Source organism: Neolamprologus brichardi, chromosome 4 (genome assembly GCF_056152115.1).
Source record: "Neolamprologus brichardi isolate AB-2024 chromosome 4, ASM5615211v1, whole genome shotgun sequence".
Lineage (NCBI taxonomy): Eukaryota > Metazoa > Chordata > Actinopteri > Cichliformes > Cichlidae > Neolamprologus > Neolamprologus brichardi.
Genome location: NC_142107.1, coordinates 19,991,506 through 20,011,418, shown reverse-complemented (window position 1 = coordinate 20,011,418; position 19,913 = coordinate 19,991,506). Strand labels below are relative to the sequence as shown.

The 19,913-nt window shown below is 41.1% G+C and overlaps 1 protein-coding gene across 1 annotated transcript; it reads right to left on the bottom strand.

Annotated features, from left to right (window-relative positions):
- Nucleotides 1-578: 578 nt before the first annotated feature.
- On the bottom strand, nt 579-16,299 carry LOC102792032 (neurexophilin-1). The gene is made up of 2 exons (XM_087839993.1): nt 15,771-16,299; nt 579-3,211 (listed from the first exon to the last, which is right to left on the bottom strand). The coding sequence occupies exons 1-2, from the start codon at nt 15,825-15,827 to the stop codon at nt 2,438-2,440; spliced, it is 831 nt and encodes a 276-aa protein (XP_087696119.1). The 5' UTR covers nt 15,828-16,299; the 3' UTR covers nt 579-2,437.
- Between the last annotated feature and the right edge of the window lie 3,614 nt (nt 16,300-19,913).

The following is a 19,913-nucleotide window of genomic DNA, read 5'->3' as shown; positions in this document are numbered from 1 at the left end:
TTTCATGCTGCTGGATGTACTTTAAACAGGTGAAACTTCCTCCATTCAAGGAAAAGGACTTTAAGACAACAAGTATACTTTCAGACAAGTATCAGGTCTATAGTTTGAGTTGTTGTCAAACCTGTTTTGAATGTTCCACTGGGATTCAGCTCAGACTGTAACTGCGATGTGGCTGAATCAAAATCTGCCTCTGCTTGCTTCCACATAGTTGGAGCTCTGATTGATTGAGCCTCTTTAGGGAAATCCCTTCAGTGATTGTTGATTGTGAAACGTATGGAATAAGAGGCACAGCAGACAGATAAGTGTGCTGTCAACAAGCAGGGCATCCAAGCATTTATGAAATATGTGCTTAGATAAAACAATAACATGCAGAAGGAGACAGAGGTTTGACTCAGACAGATGAACACCATTTATAATGGCTGCGGGTGGTGTAGCTATCTGTCACCTGCAGACATGCTTGTGCACAGCTGACATTTGCTCCGGGCCACAGGTTGTGTGTTGCATATAGAGAAGAATCACCCCACTCTAAACTAAAAATCCAGCTCTGACGTGCAGATGTACAGCTCGTTGTTACTATCTTTAGCTGACGATGGTCTTTTTTTTTTTTTTTTTTAACCTGCTACTCTTGCTCTCCAAGCTCATAAAGCGCAGCCAGAGCGATGCGTTTATGTCTGGCCTTATGCTACCCCCCACAGGAGGACGGCTTCACGGTGACTTTACTGCTGCTTGGGTCCACTTGCGAGATTGCTGTGCAGTTGCAGTCACACGTGTGTGCACAGATCTGGCTACATCACTGATGTCACAGTACATTAGCATCAAACTGGTTATCTTACATCAGTGTTTAATGACTCTTCACACCTGTCTTGTGACTGTTCGTCGTTAATGAACCAAGAAGGCATTGTGTCCTCATAAACAGGACAGTGGTAACCTCTCAGCACACAACATGTCACCCTATTTAATTCATAGCTCCATTGTGGCTGCTCTCCACTGATATTGTTTGTGAGAGTAACATGAGATGGGCCAGCCAGTGGCCATTTATCTTAATGAGAGCAGTTAATTCTGGGCTGAGCTTTGGCTGCTGCCGCCATACAAAAACACAGCAATCCCTGTGAATGTCCTCTTATCCTCCTACCCGCTGACTTGATTTTCAGGAATACATTTTGCCCTCTCATTGAAACCATAATTAGTTCTAAAGGAGATTAAATTACATGTAATTATTATGATAATATTTTCATTTATTCAAGATAACGGGCTGACTTTAGTGAACACAGTATTTGTCGTGAGAGAGCAATCTCCCTCACACAGTCAAAGTTATCAAGGCGTGAAATCAGGAATCCTGACGGCAACAAAATGTAATCTTTTTCATACAGAGGGGACAATAGAAGGCGCTGCATACTCTACGTCTCCTTCTCCACTTTAATTAAAAGAGCACACCGAATCTCCCCGTCTTTCACTCCCCTACCTTCTCTCTTAAGAGTGAAGGGCCAATTTTATCACTATGCAGAATCTAGTTATTTTCCTCACACTGAACTTGTCTTAAGCCCCGGCCCTGAATCTTTAATGAGCAATTTCTTTTCTTTTTTTTTCTTTCTTTTTTTTGGTAAATTTTATTATTTTTCCTCTCTCCACCTCCTATTTCTCTTTTATTGAACTGGGGTAATGTAACTGAAGGATATATTATGATTAGATTTCGCAGGTAAAGACTACACATCAGTGATACGGTAGGGTGGCTGCATCAGAGAATGCAGATGGGAAAAGAGAAACCGAGTGTGAGGAGGGACTTTAAACATTGTTCTGGGGGGTGGACGTTCCCTCACATTAAATATATGCCCTTTAAAAAGACTGAGAGTGTAACCCGAATGGTCCTATGGTTGGTTACACTTTACATTCATCTTCTCTTTATGAGAAAAAAAAATGATTTATGTTCCCTGTGGTATGTTTCAGTCAGTGTGGAACTTTACCATATTTATAAAGTTGGATTTTGCTTCAGCTCTCCAGTGGATCATATCAAAGATACAACACTGCGTTGTGACTTTGAAAAAGAAGAATTTTGTAAAGGGTGTTTAAAAGGACATTAAGACAACATTAACAAATGACTTGATGGAAGAGAGAAATAGCTGGCGAGAAGTTGGCATATAGAAACTGGTCTGAGGTAAGAATGTGCAAGTTGGCGGTATTTGATTTTTCCCTACCAGTCCAGTTAATGAATACTGCAGTTAAGCATTCCGAATGCCTCATTATCTGCATACTGTACTTTATGTTTTGCATATATGTTTATACATCTTACAACAGTCAGGCTACAGAGAGTTTTTTTTTAAAGTGTCTCGCTGCCGCTATGACATTCACAGCCTTGGTTTCCTCCTCACGAGTTGCAGTCACTCCCACTCATCCCCCTTTTCCTCTCTCCTCCTGCCTCTCCTCCCCGCCTACAGGTCCTCTAGCCCGAAGGCAGGTAGGGCATCTCGTTATGGTAGTTGTAGTCCGGGCAGACCTTCTGCACCAGGCGGTAGTCCGTACTGTAGAAGGAAATATAGATACAGATGACCTTGAAAGGCTTAGAGCAAATCCAGGACACGTGGCTCTGGATCTGCTCCTGGAAACAGGTCTTGGATGGGTCATAGTTGCACAACGAGGTGCGTTTTTGGCGATCCACCTTCTCATAGTCTACGCGGCAGTTGAAGATCTTGGAGTCCTTGGGGTAGACCACACTCTGGCGCTCCAGGTCAAACTCTACTGCCTTGACAGGTGGTACCAGGCTGACTGAGATGTTGCCCTGGCCTGTGGAGTTGTGTCGAAAGTAGACGCTGAATGTGCCGTTACCGTGATCCACAATCTTGCCGGTGATTAGCAGGTTAAGCCTTACTGTCTTGATATTGGAATAGAAGTCTCCCCAGCCAAACATCTTCTTGAACTTGCCGGTTTTAACAATTGGTCGGCGTTTGACCCTGGGGTTCGAGGCGTCGGGTTTGAGCAGATCACTGCCCAACATCTCCCAGAACTCCTGTTTTGAAAACTCCTGCTTTGAGAAAGGGACCGGAGAGTGGTAGGGCAGCTCCAGAGAGGTGGCGTTAGCAGCTCTGCTTTTACTGTGTAGCATCCAGCGGCTCAGGGGTGAGAGCGAAGCCTGCCCGCCCAGGAGGCCCACTGTCTGGGAGGAGTCATCTGAGGAGCTCTTGGAGTTTGAGGAGTCATCTTCTTGACTCAGTGCCACCTGGAGAGTATTGTGGAGGAGGGGATCAGAGAAGGTAAACGGAGAAGAAAAAAAGGTATAAGCAATTATTAGCAAGGTAGAAAAAAATGTAGACAGAAACCAAATTAAGTTTGATCAATACTTAATTTACTGTTCATACCTCGAGAGATTTAAACTGACATTCTATCAATGTTTTATTTATATACATTTATATAACTTTACACGTAGTGCTATTATTAAAATCTTTTGTTTACCTTGGCTGAGAAAGAAATACTCCCTTATGTCACGTTTTCACAGAGGCAGTGTAATTCCCTAAGCTTACTAGGCTCCATCAGCTACTTGGGAGGCCAGAGGGATCAAAGAAACAGATTCAAACACAAAATCCACATCATAAATGAATTCACGTGGCATGTGTGACTCCTGTGTTCTTGAACAGTTTAATCAATATTTGTGAAAGTGGATATTTTTCTGCAAAGGATTTGAAACAATGAAGAGCTGCAATCAGGAAATGTGTCCCGAAGTTGTTTCTTCCAACAATCAGTGGAGTTTTTGCACAAGTATTTGCCTTCATACTAACTGTTATAAAGTATTTTTTCCGAGTTGAGAATTAATTAATTAATTTTCGCCAGAACTAAACTGCAAGGTAATCCATCTGGAAAGATTTTTTTCTTCCTCGTATTAAAATCCTAAAGGAAAAATGTCAGTGGAAAGTAGAGACTGTTTCTTTTTTTAAAGTGAGCTTTTTGCTTTTTAAGCACTTCGGTATGAGTGCATGGGGAAGCTGTTATGGCCTCGAAACATTTGGTTGGAGGATCAAAGTGTTTGAGGGTGGGGAGGTGGGCAAACGGGAGGGCCTGAGAATAAAGTGTAATGTCCAATTAAGACTTTCAGTGTTTTAATTAAAGAAAAAATCTGTATCGGCAGACACACAAAGCTGTCAGATGTTAACATCAACTGAAGGGAGGGGAAGAGGAAGGAGGGAGATAACATAGTGCTGCTGTGCTCAGCAGTAGCTTTGTGATGAGTGTGTGAATGTGCTTGCAAAGTAATGGGTAATTATTCAATGGTAATGATCTATTAACAGGTAGCTTCTGTCTAATGTGCCATGGAGGTATCTAGAATTGTTGTGTCCTTTGGATCTGACAGTAAGGAACACACGCTCACATCGTCTGTGAATTTTGAGTTGTGGTAAATGCAAACAATAAGTGATGCAAATGCGAGCGCTGGGGTAAGTTTGTGTATGTGTGTGCGTGTGTGTGAGTGCGCTCTACCCAGAGAGATTTTACAGTGATGCATAATGCATGGATCTCTGTCTGTGCTCTGATCCATCTACTGTCTTGACTGCCAGGGCTTCCTTATACGGGCTTAGTCAGGATTATTAAGTCTGACTCATTTTTATTCCATTTTATGCAGGTTTTTCAAGCTCACTCAGATTTGTTCACTTGCTCTGCAGTTAGTCAGTGATATTGATTTTTCTGTCTCTCTAAAAACATGTATTTCCTTTCATAACAACGTGTATCGCATTTCAACTGTCTTGAAAGGATTCCCACTGATGTGGTTGTGGTCTGGTGTGTGGACTCAGATGAGAGGACACCATTTTTCCCTTAATCTGGCTTTATTCCCATGGGGCTGTTACAGGCCAGATGCCCTCTGGTCTAGTTACCTGTCTGCTGCTACGCTACACTGCCGCTTAGATCCTTCAGCCTCCCCACGGGGGGCGATAACAGTCCTGACAAAGACTCCTTCCTCTTGAAACAGATAGCTTCTTTGAGAATCCCAAACTCATTAATAATGAACCAAAATTTAAAAGCGCTTAGACTTATTGATTTTAATCTTTTCAAACATATCTTTGTTTTTTTTTTTTTTCTTTTTCTCTCATTTTATCTTTTTAGACCAGAAAGTTGAGGCTAGACAGGATGACTTTGATGACATACCATTACCCATGGCTCCTATTGAAGGACTAGTTTGTGTTTGATTTCTCTTCTTCAGTGAGCCCATGGCTGCTGGGAACAGAGGGTAGCAATCTGCCTGCCTCCCCAGATAGCACTCAAGAGCCCCTGCGGTGTCCTACAGTTTCTATGAAACTGCCCATTTGTTTTAAGATCCTCATCACTTTGCCAGCAATTCTCAGATGGTGCCAGTGCTCGTATCTGAGCAGAAACATATTGCAACATGCTTTGTTGTAGCTTACACATTAAGCAAAGTATCCCTCCTCCTTCCCCTCTTTTGCACAGTCTTCATTAGGGAGTCAGAGAGGCTGGGCTGCAGGAGTAGAGATGAAGTAAACACTGTGCTATTGTTAAACAGAAGATTTAAATGTCTGGCACTGCTGGAAGTGTCAGATCCAGTGTACAGCATCATTGTCAAAGGCAAATGGAAGAATAAGCTTAATTTGGCTCTGAAGAAAACCTGAGTTAGAGCGACAACGATTACTAGAGTAACAGAACACACTGTGTGCACCAGTCCAAACACAATGCCTTTAACTGGAATTGTGTTTTTGGCAGTAAATGGATACTACTGTTTGTGGTTTCACTGATGTATCTTAAAGGTAAATGAAGTCACACATTATATGGTAGCACATGACATTGCAGTGCTACAATTCTTATCCCCTTTGCATTTAACTATGAAAGTACAGGAAGCTTGTGATTTAAGATATTGTAGAATAACTGAAATTAGTTCCGTTTTCCTTCAATTTAGGGGAATGTTTTTATATTTGGGAAACAAAAACATTGTTTTGTTAACAATCCAGCACTAAATGCCATCTGCTTTGGGTATTTAAATAATCAGATTTATAATCTAATCTAACAGATGATGATGTACTGTGAGTACCTTGCCTTTTTTAATGATCAGTTTCATAAAATTTTGTGTTTTAAAGAGTTAGAAAATGCGCACTTGTTCCAGGGCTGTTAGCCACTATACCAAAGTCTTATTGTTCACTAGGTCATCCTAAAATATACAACATGAACCAGCCATATATTGCAACATATAGTGTAATGTTGCTTTGAAAAACCAGAAGAAGTTTCTCTCAGAGTAAGTTTGTTTTGTTTCATGAAGCTTGGCAAGATGTATCCCAGCTTTAATACTGTATGCAAAGTGTGGGCGATGGGCAATCGGGTCTTAGTGAGGGGGTGGAGGTTCGGGGTGATTTTGTCATTTGTCATGTGCACTAAGTGAGTCAGTGAAACGGCTGGAGAGGATGGGAGGTGGCTGCGGGCTCTGTCGCTGTGGTAATTGTGAGTCATTCAGCCTCAGTGAGCACAGGCCCCAAGCCTCTCTAGCAGCAGGACGTATGGTAGGGGAGCGATCCTCAGAAGCCTGGCTGCTCCACAGGCAATAATCAGCCTGTTACTGTGACAGGTACACCGTTTTAACCCCTTTCCCCTGGTAACAGAAACACTCTGTTGCCATAATATAGCGCAGAGATCATGGGGTGACTTAAGTAAAATCTCCACCATAACTCACAGAAGTAAGGGACTGGTGATAGACCACTGTTTCTAAGAAGTAGTCTACACATTCTGATGTAACGTGTGACTGTTGGAGATATCCTGCAAAATATACTTCACAGATGAAGCGATACATGGATTTCACATCTCTATTGTGAACAGATTAGGTAATCAACTTCAGATTTTTTTTCCCTTCTCAATGAGGATTTGGATTTTCTTCTGTTTTGTACCTTTGCTGATATTTTTTTCAAAACAACAAAATCAAATAATTAAATCAACTACTGTTGTAAAAAGGAGTTGTAGCAACAAAACGACATTAACTGCGCCCGTCTTATTGTCTTTCAGCAGACTGTCTTGGTTTTCGAGACCGTTCTCATTCCCAGCGTGTAACATACCGACGATTTGTCACGTCCCGAGACATCCCATGGGAACGCGAAAGGTAATCTTCCATGTCACCATGATACGCGCCGGATTGCGGATGGAATCCAATAGAATGACACTCCCGGCGGTAACACAAGTTCCAGCCGTGTATTCCAGGCCTAACCTTAATCCTAATCCTAATCTTATCCCTAATTATATTAGATAGTGTTTTCCAAAGCGATTAATGATGAGAAACTAAAATAAATGCACGTGTAGATTCGTTCCTCGTGTTTCCGACCGCGTAACATACCGACAGTTTGTCATATGGCGTCGTATGTTACGTTTTGAGATGAGAATTTGTTGCGTTTTCAGTGCGTTTTTCTCTCACTGATCTTCAGGCTTTGTTTTCGGTCACAGCATTACTTGTTCCCATTGAAAACACTTCAAATCCCATTGACTGTACACTTGCTGCTGAGCATCAGATCTCATGAACACAGTGGCACATTCTGCAGCTCAAGAATTAGATGTTTTATAATGGAGGGACCAAAATGTAATAAAAATGCAATCAGTGGGAAACAAACAGTCAAAATGAATGATAATATTGCAATGGATTGCCTTATTAGCTAAAGTGGCATTGCCATTGTAGTGTTCATCATAGGGTTTATGTGAAGCTTTTGTTGGGACGCCTGAGCTGAATGTAGCTTGCATATGTATCTTATATGAATGCATGAGCTGGAAAAGAGTAAACTTATTGACTGAATCCTTCAGTGGGGGCCACCCGATGGGGCTTAAGCATGTGCTTGTCCTGCAGAGCTGACAAGTTCAATAAGCACTCCACTTTCCTCTGGCTGTTGAGTTGAAATATTCATCTCTAATATGACATCAATTTTTAATTAAAGACCGAGGCAGCTCAGATTTCTTAAGTGTTAGTCAATGCTTCATCCACACTACCACCTTACCCACGCCCCACCCGCGCCTCCTTTCCCCATCTCCAGATGTAATATGCTCACTGCAGGAGATTTCTCTGTTACATGATTAAAGTCTGAAAATGGCTGTGCCCTTATAACTAATTATTCTTCTAGCTAGTGTAGATCCAAGAAGAGGTGAGCGAGAGAAAGGTAATTTCACAAGAAACAAGCCATTTGACTCTTAATGAATAATTTACTCCAGCTTCTCTGGGGTCACTGGAACTAAGATTTGCGGTACGTGAACAAACTCAATACACTGAATAGTTTTTATTCGTCCATACTCTGTCTTTCTGCATCCTCCACCCTTCTTTTTTCCAGCCCATTTTGGACATGTTCACTTGTGCGGTCCCAGAGGACTTGGGCTCATTTTATATGCTCAGACTGAAGCTAGACTCTGAATTGGCTATCAAATTTTTACATTATAAGATATCGACAAGTTGGCAGTGCGAGGGAGGATGGAAAGTGGCAGCAGGGGATGATTTGTCCCCAGTTATTCCCCACAGAGTGGGGACCAAAGTAAGGGCTGGGAGACTCAGCTGATTAAAGCCACGGCTACAGTAGTCATACCTGTCTGGTAAAGGCTGGGAGGACTGCAGGATTGTCTCATGGAGGCATAAAACCCTCAGTTAAATGCCCTTTTTATTAAGGGCTGTTGTCAGATACAGTGCGACAGAGTTTCTGTTAATTTTTGAACCCATATAAATGAAAATTATTTTGTCATTCCTGCACAACCACCATTAATATGCTCCCGAGGGAGGCTGTTAAATTGCTTCAGTGGAGAGGTGCTGAGTGGCCAAATCAGACAATGGTTTAGCTGTGCAACTCCCAGCTGAGAAAGTGTGTAACTGTGTGAATGGGCTCCTTTTACACTTATAGTAGCTCTAAAAAGGTACTGAATCTTGGGATTCTCTCATTAGCGGACAGCTGTGGTTGAACTGAGAATATGTTGGGTCACTGTCATTTAATTTATACGTGGGCTAGATGTGTTCGCATTAGCATGGTAAATGCGCACGCCTAGCCGACTGCTTTGAGGTTCTGTCTGGCATTACGAGTGGCACACACATAAAGCTGCTAAAGTGAATATGTAAACCTCATTTACATATGACAAACAGGTCAGACACTTAGATGTCTGAAGTTCCAGCTGTCTCAGCAGTCTTCTAGCTGAATTTAGACTTTTCGGTGTTTTAACTGATTAAACCAAATGTAAGCAGGAAGGGGAAACGTGATCACAAGTGCTTGCTTGTAAGACATTTGACACTCTGCAGTCCATCTCAGCTGGACTGGATACAATCTGGAAATGTCACCAGAGGAACAGAAACACGATTCAGTTTCTAAAGGAGAGATGCTATAGGTAAAGTAGCCCTGTAGATAGAGCTTTATTCTATCCATCGATGAAGATAATTTTCTTTTTTTGTTCATTTTTTTTTTTATCATTAAGAGCCTGCTTCATGGTACATTTTACTCCTACAACCATACTGATAACTGAGAGCATTTTTAGATTTATGAAGTGATGAAAGGAAATTGCCAAAGGCACCTCTATGAAAACCCTTTGACTCTAATGTGCCAGGAAGAATTGGGAACCTGGCTTTGTTCAATTTTTAAATGTCTGTTTTGGAAAAGTATGTGCATTACTTCAATATGATTTGCATATTTGAACATTTAACCATCATTTTTATCATTTTTTTAACCATTCTTGCATAATATCTTGCTCGAATGACAGTTGTTAACATTAATGTCGTGTCCTGCAACTATAAAATGGTAAATATAAAATATAAATAATATGACCATGATAAAGCTCTCTAAAAATCAATTTTGGTTTCTTTTATTGAAAAAATGGATAGATTAATTAAGTTACCTTAGCTTAAGCAGTTAATAGACATTTAGGTGTCACTTTTGAGATGACTTGTGTGATCTGTGTAACTCCTCAAATTGATGTTTCATGTAGCAATGTAATAAAAAAAATCAGAAATCAATGTGCTTTGCAAAAACATTCCCATTATCTATTTATTCCTGCATTCCCGTGGCTGTGCATTTCCTATAATTGGAAACCCCTGTATAGACTCTCAGCAGGCCTTGTCTGGAGATGTGCACCACTCTGACCCTGAAAATCACTGTACCGTCACTGGTCGGCACGCTGGTAAACTGCATACTAGATGGTCAGTCATGCAGAACAGACTGTTTACAGATTTTGAGAGAAATGAAAATATTAATGGGCTTCTGCACACTGGTTTCAGTCTGGTCTGGCAGCTCAAGCAACACCATGATGAGGTCAGCATGAAAGCTTTGGTTTTCTTCAGTGTTAAACTACACTGACAGCCTAGTGTTCCCTTTTCAAATAAACCCAAATCCCCTGGTCCCATATTGCCTTTTCCACTATTGCTGAGATGCCTACAGATTTTAAAACAATGAAAGCTTCACTTTATATTGATACTTCCTATAACAGTTTGTATTTTCAGAAAACATTCAAACAACTTTGACTATTGTTAGCTCCCGCAGAAGCTCTGTGAAATTAAAATGTCGGTTATGGATTTTCCCATCCTTAGTTATTCCTTTGTGCGAAAGTCATGCGCATCTTTATCTGGATCCCCGGGGAGTTACACCCACTCATTATACCCGAGGCAACGAGTCATTTTTCTTTAAGCTGTGCACTGTAATCCACACTTCACTATCTGAACCAGTAGACAAACCTACAGATATTCTTTCAGGGTCTGCTCTGTCTTCCCTGCAGTCTCCTAGAAAGCAATGCCACAGTAAATTGTGCTGGTTTTGAGGAGACAACGTATTCTGTCTGAGGACAGCTTGGCGCTTCAATATGAAGGGCTGTCAGTGTGTCAGGGTGTGTGCTTTCTCTCTGTCTGTCTGGGTCTCTGCTGTGGGGCTGCCTGGAGCCTGTGGGAGGGGCTCGCTGGGTGGTCGGGGGTGGTGGAGGAGGTGCACCTCTGGGGTCCTACATGCTGTGCATGTTCATAACTCAAGCCGTTTTACCCTGCAGGCAATAGGCTACAAAGATTGTCCAGCACTGCTCATCCGCTGCTGCGTCTTATGTTGTTTATATGTCCTGCGACTGCTCCTAGCTGTTTAATTTGTTCGAATGAAACAAAGAGGGAAATAGCACCAGAGCCACACAAGTAAGGTGACGAGAAGAGAATAAGAATCAAAAAGCAAAGACATCAAATTTAAGCCATATTCAAGGATGCCTGAATTATCTGAGAAAACCAATTACTTTTCTAAATGCATTATTAATAAAAAGACACTAATCTTAGCAATGATAAAGTACTCTGCATATTTTTTACAAAATGATCTGGAAAAAATACAAATGGTGCTAGATCCAGAAGCTCATGTAAATAAACGCTGAAGCTGATTGATGCTGTAATAACAATAAACTCGAAATGTTGTTTTCATCAGTAACAAGGGGATATTGTTTAACTTATCTTCCTATCATTACCCCAGAATTAAGAATTATGTGGAAGTGGTTAAGCCTAAAAACACTATTATCTACAAGTCCATTAGATTTTTAGTTTCCTGAATAAAAAAAGACTCCTATTGATACCGAAGTTGAGATATTTGAGTAAACTTTTCTGGTTATTTAATTACTGCTTGCTTGAAGGGTATGACCTGAATTGTCATTTTCCTCTACATTGATGGATAAAACATGATGCGCATTTTCTGCTGCTGATGATAAAGATACAATGAGATGATCATTTTCCTCTTCACGTCACCCAGTTATGACATTCATAACTATACGGCACATACCCTCAGCACAGTAGACTGCTCGGCTTGCATGGATACAGAGCCGACCTTCCCTTATGATAGCAATTTGACAATTATGAATGAGTTTTTGTGTTTCCAGCATCTGTGTGGGATGTGAGGCGCAGAGTGAAAGTTTATAAGCTCTGACGTGCCGATTGCAACACCGATGGCAAAGAGGACGAGAGCGGGAAGGCTGAAGAAAAAAACTGTGCTCGGTCTGGTGCGGCTGTGCACGTTTGTGACTACATGCAATGTGTGCAGCATCGGACTGAGTTTTCTTCTATTTGTTTTGCAAGATGAGGTGGTATGTATCTGGGTGGACAAGGTCAGTGACCCTGCTAGGAGGACAGGTATCTAAGAAACATGAATCTAAGAGTTTGTGACAGGCCAGAATGGAGAGAGGAGTCTGATGTGGTTAGAATTAGCGTCAGGCAGCCTCTGCTCTTTAACTACACGCACAAATCTTCAGGTTTGCACAGAGTGCGTTTGTCGCACCACGCTGTCTTCTGCTGTTTCAGACGCAGCAAATGCTGCCTGGATTTAATAAAGTCTTTTGTTGTCTCAGTTTTTGTGCTGTTATGCTTCTGTGATGTAAAATCTCGTCTTTGTCACAGAAGTGATTTTGGCTCTCCAGCTTTAAATGTAACAGCGCAATTTGTTATTAATTGATGCGCCGTCTTGAGTGAGTGTTTCCTTGCTGATGGCAAAGTCAAATGGAGGGTGTGAGTAAAAGTTAAGAAAGAGAAAACAGAACAGCACTACTTCCCAATTTCCCAGTGTGAATTCTTCAAAGTGTCACATTTTCTTTTCTTTTCTTTTCTTTTTTTTTAAAAAATTACTTACACGCAGAGCGAACGGTGTGGCATGTAGACCTTGAAATATGTGTGAATGTCTCCACAGAAATTCAATTTGTAAAAAGTGACATTCGGTGCTCAGCTACAAAAGTGAAATTCAGTTATCAAGCATGATGGCCAGTGTCTTCATCTGTGCAGAAAGCAATCAGTGTGAGCATAAAGCGGTTCTGTCTCTCACGGCCACAGAAAGGCTACCTGGGGCTACCCTTTCCAGAAAAATCTGGTGAGAATGAGCATCTGTGATTCACAAATAGTCAAGCCTACGTTCCCCCAGAGATTTTTAATACATGAAGGTTACAGCACAAAATGACTTAACAAAAAGCTCATTTTGAATATCTCCATTTACTGAACTGTAGAGACGCGATTCTCCTTGTCAGTAAAATGATAGTTGGGTTTGCATTTTCAAGTCTAAAATAACACAAATGTGCCATGTTGAATACGAGTAATGCATTTAAAAGCACAAGGTTCTTCAAACAATTGCAGAGAAGAAATTCTGCAGCTCACCGGAGTAGCAGAGTTCAATGCCCTTTTCGAGGACACTTCATTCTTTTATTGATAGTTCCTGAGATTGTTGAAAGAGAGAGCTGCACATCTCGTTGACCTCACTCCTCCCAGGTTTCACTGGCTGGTCTGAGATTTCATCCCATCAACCCTGGTTCATCCACACGGCTGCGTTTGTAATTACACGTGGATTAACATGTGTAATTCTGCGAAAATCACACAGAATCTGTGATGACTGTCAATTAGGGGTATAAACCTCTGAGGCAGATGTTTAGCTGACTCCTTTTTTAGCACCAATATCTTGGTTCATTCCATCTCTATTCTTTCTTCTTACATCTGCCTACACCTGTCTATTTTCCCTTCCAAAACTAAACATTTTCACATTAGAGCTGACTCACTTTCATCCTAAGTATTCAATAGACTATCTTGAGAAAATTCACGCTAGCGATTTAGTTTAGTGAAACAAATGCAGTCAGATTGCTGAGCTTCACTGATGAAAAATAACTCCAACTGCTGCCAAAAATAAACATAATTTCTCAAGCAGTCAATTATACAACTGAGATGGCTTTTATTATTCATAACCCTTCATTCAAATTCAGGGAATAATTAACATTTGAGACACATCATTCATCACATAAACAACAACCAGAGTGGCACCTTGTGTTAATAGTCGTCTGTATTAGTAGCCATTTGCAAAAGATCCCTCGAGACTGAACCCTCTCTGAAAATTGCAGCGCTATTACAACAGAAATCATCCAAATCAAATTTTTAATGCATAGCAGGCTCATTTAATTATTAATCACTGCTCCATTACTTAATAAAAAGTTACTTAATTTATTAATTGCTCCATAATTTATCAATGTCACAGGGCTAATGAATTACCCAAGATTCCCTGCTGAGGGATGCCGTGTACGTTTTTCATAGATACATGGTCTGGTGAGAGGGAGGAAAAAAAGGCTCTAATTAATGTCATTATCATTTAGCCACAGACCTTCTGGGTTACAATAGGCTGCGGCCCTGCAGCTCACAAAACGCTTCCAGAACCAAAACAACAAGTGAGTGTTAAGCCTATTATCCCCACTCTTGTATCTAGTTATACAACAGCTGAAAAGGCACTCGTCCCCCATATTTTAAGACAGCGTGTGGTCTCATATTTCACAGAGAACAGAAGAATCCGTTGAAAGAGCTCTGTCTCAGCCAAGAATATCACTGAGTCTGTTAAGTCACTTAAAACCACTGTCTGTTAGACCTCAGATCCTCAAAAGAGCTATCACTTTATTCTGAGTATCTGAATAATACCTTAATATGAAAACCACAAGGTCATCCTTGAAGGAATGCCGTCACAGACGGGTTGAACAGCCACTCAACCTCACTTCAGTATTTCAGTCACTCATGTTTTCTTTTTTTTTTTTGTGGATCTGGCTCATTCCCTGGGCCCTGAGATGACTGAGCTCCCCTTAGCCTAGGGGTTTCCGAACAGAAGGATGTTTTCAAGTTTTCTCATGCGATTTAAGAGCTGACTTCTCATTAAAGGCTGCTTTTTAATAAATCTAGAAGCGCACATGAAAGAGGAGTGGGTGATCCAAATTAAATTGTAAGGTTATGCAATGCTGGAAGTATTATTTAAGCTGCAGAAACTTCAGTGTTTACATATCCATTATAGGATGGCAGGGGTGTTGTGTATGAATCCATTTAGCATTAATTTGCTGAATTAGATCTCATAAATTTCTCCTCACCTACTGTATAAATTCAGTCTTTAATCACATCGTTCAATAAGGTAAGAGCTCTCACAGCAAAGACTACAAAAACAAACCAGCGCTTTTATCTTTCTGTGGATCTTTCACATGAAAAAGTATTCAAGCTTTTGTCTTGCTGATTCTGCTGTACCGTTTCACACACAAGAACCTTGGGGCATGGCCCTGTAGTGTAAAGGTGCTACAGCTTATATCAAATCAAAGCCACAATTTAAAGAGTGCTGAAATGTGGCTTATATTTTGTGTATAATGCATTTTTATAACGCCTGGTTTTCACGGAAGGTTAAATAAACTTTTCGCAGTCGATTCATAGTTTTGCGTTTGATATTTTGGAGTTTAATTGATAGAGTAAATCATAAATGTGTAACACTGTAACTTTTTAATGGCCATGTAGTGTTTGTTGACAGCTGAGGACTGAAGCGGCTCCAAAGACGCACAGAGTAAAACAGATTTGTGACAAACACCGATGGCACGGTGCGCTCCGCACGCTGCCAGCATGAGTGTCCCCCGAGAATAGTGACACTGCGCCCGGCGTACCCGAGACGAGCGGGGTCAGAGTGAATGTTATTGTCTTAACAATTACTAGTGATACAAAAAACAAAAACAAACAAACAAACCAGACATCAGCAGAATTTGGTTTGCGGTCAACACAGTGCTGTCGTGCAGCAGTCGAGGATTATCTCTGCATCTTTGTAAGAAGCACAAATGACCTGCACGTCTCGTAATTTATCATTTCCATCAAATTAATCTCAGCTGTCAGTTGCTATCCACGCACGTCTGCGCAAACATTTCCCCTTTGATTAGCGTATATCACGGAGTTTGGAAGTTTGTACTCTACGGTATATTCTGACGCAGAAGGTATTTTGAGGTAATTCGGAGAAAGATGCATAAAGACCCCAGTGTGACTTTTTTTTCTTTTTTCTTTTTGCACACTCCCACTCTTTTCTTACCAAACAAGCGGTTCCGTTGAGGAGGAGCAGGATGAAGCCTCGGTTGGGACGCATCATTCCGGCGCGTAAAACCCACAGTCCCCTGCCCCGGCAGGAAAAAAAAAAGAAAAAGAAAAAAAGAATATAAATTGTTAATGGTAAGAACAACAAACTCCCGAAGACGGGCTTTTCCTCCTTCAGGAAGATGCTCTTCCTACTGCACCCGGTCCCATTCGGCTGGCGCACGGTCCCATGCCCATGCCTGACTAAAGTGCTGTTTCCACAGACCTAAAAAACGTAGGAAACCACTTGGAGTGATTCTCTACTGTCTTTTCTTTTTTTCTCACAAATCCCGTGTTTGAGTCAGATTACATATAGTGTGAGAAATCCATGAACATGCGGAAGGCTGTTATCATCCATGCAAAAATGAAGCGATTCCGGCACAGAGTTAAACGGGTACACAGAGTGGTGGGTAGATCATATCTGGTCACTGGTGCCAGTGGAGATCCTGGAGGGATGGAGCTGCAGCCTCCTGCAGAAACTGAGCGATGCTGAGACTGGCAAGAGCAAACAGACGTTTTAACAGCTCTCTCTCTCTCTCTCTCTCTCTCTGCCTCTACCTCACTCCCTTCCCCTACCCATGTGTTTGTGCCTGTCCCCCTCTTTCTCCAGTCTCCAATCTCTGTTTCCCTCTCTTACCCCCTCCCTTATCTCACTTTCTTCCCACCTCTCTAGCATCTCCCTCTTTCGGTTACCTTCTCTTTACTCAGTTGATCCAACATATAATTAAATAAGTTACAATAAACCTAAATATCCAGTAGTTACACAACAATAAACATCTGTCCCACTTGTGTGAGGGCTTGAGTGTTTTCCATTCCCTTGCGAGTATTTCTGACATGAGTTTTTTTAGCCTACAGCAGTTGGCATTACTAATCCACTGACAGCTCTGTGGGTATTTCTCACCAGCAACCCTGTCATTAAATATAATCATCACTGTGGGTGGGTGAAAATCATTGATTGGGAAAGACTGGATCTTTTTTTCACACTGCACTTGTCACAACAAAAACAACTCTTGCCATATGGTAACTGAGGAGGTTAATGCTGAGCTGTGGATCTCCTAGAATGCATTTGATCCTCACACATTGTTGTCACATCATACACGGTATCGTCAGATTGTTTGTCCTCCCCAAAGGACACCGAACTGGAGCCCCACTGAAGGGTATTGACGTACACGGCGAGCACAGATGAACCAGTGACCGTCACCTCAGTCCGGTGTGATTAATAAAGAGTTTTCCCCAATAACACTCAGTTCATTAGAAGCAGGTTAATGGACTGAAATGCGTGATATCACTACACAGGTCCCCTGGCTCCCAGCGGCTCGATTTCTGCTTAATTGCACTTATAGATGAGCTTTACGTGAGCTGTCCTCCCTGTATCTCTACACACACTGCAGCACCAGAGGAAGACCTGCTCTATATCTTTTTGTCACTAGGTCAGATCTTTTTATATCTGTGTTGTTTTATCTCGGATTTAGCCATTTAAACCCTTTGTTAATGTTATTTTACTACCTGCTAATAATGCATATGGTGTTGTGTGCAACAATAAAAGGGTTTATTGATCTCAGTTCATGGGGTTAATTGGCTCAACTGGATGCATTCTGTGGGACCTGACCCCTAAAGGAGCTAGGTAATACCTGGGGGGTCACTGGAGGAGAGGAAGCCCTGTCAATCTAGTGTGACTGAAACTTCAAAGAGTTAGGGCAAAAATAAATTCTTTAAGACAGCCGCTCTAGTCCAGCCATCTGCCTGTGTGCACACATACAGATTTGCTGCTCATTATGATGCAGGAAATGCTGATGGAAGGTGGGAATGAGCTCATCAACTGAGGAGGTTTCTTGATCTGTCTCCCTTTTTTATTGGATTATTTCAAACACTAAACGTGCCTCTGTATAATTCAAGCAAGCCTCTTCAGTTACCCTAGGTATGAGCGGGGTCTTTGGGAGAGGAAACATAACCTATAAAGGGAGATCTGCTCCCCAGCCCACAATCTGAAAAAACAGCAACCATAATAAAACTCCTTTTTAAAACGCAGCACGTTCATTTATACGCACACTTTCACTCCTGCACATAATTATGGAGCCATAACTCAGCCTGTATACTCTCTCGGGAGAGCTGCTGCTATTTTTTACTCATATGAAAAAAAACAGAAGAAGCATTGTGGATGCTAAGATACCCATCATTTGACACCCAGGATCGACTTATCTTAATGTTGTTTCACACATGACTCACATCAGCATGACAAATAGGAATTTGTGTTTGTGTATTTCCCTTTTTATTCCTCTCTCCTGGCAAACTCCAACAATTGTGCTCAATCATTGCATTGCTTGACACGTAATCCTATTTCACAGTATAATTCAGCTTGAATGTGGAGCTGCAGGCGACAGACAGTCCAGACCCAGGCTGAAAGGTTTATAGATGAGTATTGGCTGCCCTCTAGTGTCTTTCATCAGTTCTGGACCTTCAGAATGGAGACAAAGCTTCATTAAGCAGGAGAGGTCATTAAAGGGTCAGTTCACCTGAATGCATATTTAAACATTTTTCCTTTTTTCCCATTTTCTGTTTTTTTTTTTTTTCTTTAATGAGTGGAGTCATATTTTATTAGTTCATGAGGTTCCCACACAGTTGAGGTTATACTACTGCTGACGCCGGTGAAAAGAAGAGAATGTAACCACACATGTAAAGAAAATTTAAAGGCATTGCAAATATTCACATTCCATGTGTTCTGATAAATATGAAACACCTACACAAAACCTGATCTAAGTCTGCTTTGTTGTTGTTTTTTAAACAAGAAGACAGAAGCAGATATCAGCTGTCAGAGCAGCCCAGCACTCTGTCCTGTTCATTCACACATGGAGACATGGTGATCGTAACGTGTCTTCCTATTACAGACTGTAATGATCAATTAAGATTTTTAGTTTGATCAGTTTTTGTGTAGGTAGTTCACATTTATCCCCGAAGGTCACTTATATCTAGTTCTGAACAAGGCTGACAGCTGAGCTGTCATGCATGATTAAACTTTAAATGCAAGTTTTATGAATAACAAAAATAATGTAATTTGGGCAAAACTGGGCTGGCTGGCCTTATTTAACCAGGCTGGAAAAACTGATCAGGAAGGCTGGCTCTGTGGTCGGCATGAAGCTGGACACTCTGGTGACAGTGGCAGAGAAAAGGACACTAAAAAAAACTGATGGACATTATGAACAATGCTGGGCATCCTCTGCACACGGCCATAAACAACCAGAAGAGTCTGTTCAGTGACAGGTTGCTTCTCCCCAAGACAAGAACTAACAGACTTAAAAACTCCTTTGTCCCACACGCCATCAGACTGTTTAACTCCTCTCTGGAGGGGAGAGGGAGGGGAAACAGGAGGACAAAGGAGCGGGGAACAAGCAAGCTGTAGTGCCTCTTCACTTCACTGTGCAATTACCTTTTGAGCAATACTTTTGTTAATAGTCAACGGTGCAATAGACTTCCATACTTGAAATGTGCAATTCCACTTGTATTTTTAGTTTTATTTTATTCCTATTTATTCTATTTATCCCCTTTGTATATTTTATCTATATATGTCTTTGTATTTATATATGTGTATATATATATATATATAATATTCTGTAACTCTGTAACTTCTGTCGGTGCTGTGCTTTTTTTGGAAACCGAATTTCCCAGAGGAACCCACCCGAGGGATTAATAAAGTTTTATCTTATCTTATCTTATCTTAAACTCAAATCATGAATATGGAGAGACATGGCTGTGCTAACATATATGGCTTCCCACCCCTGTCCTCATCTTCTTTGGATCTCTTTGTTGTTTTTGCTCATCTCTGTGTCTGTTTGGTGCCAATGATGAATAAGAGATTTTTAAGAAAGCAAAGGATGCATGAATTACTATCCGAGTCTTCTGACCACATTTCTAACACATTTCACATTTCTAACAGAGATATTATAGAGACTAGGGTCCCAAAAAAAGAACTGAGCTCTTTGTGAAGGTTCACAAAATGACTGTGAAAACACCTTTTTGAATTGTGGGCATCAAAATCTAAAAAAAATAAATAAATAAACATGGATTTTAAAAAAAAAGCACTATCATAACGTTTGGGGACTTTTTT

Coding starts and splice junctions, on each gene's coding strand:
- LOC102792032 (XM_087839993.1), bottom strand. CDS start 15,827: ATGATGCGTCCCAACCGAGGCTTCATCCTGCTCCTCCTCAACGGAACC. Junction 3,212..15,770: donor TCAACGGAACCGCTTGTTTG/GTAAGAAAAGAG, acceptor AATACTCTCCAG/GTGGCACTGAGTCAAGAAGA.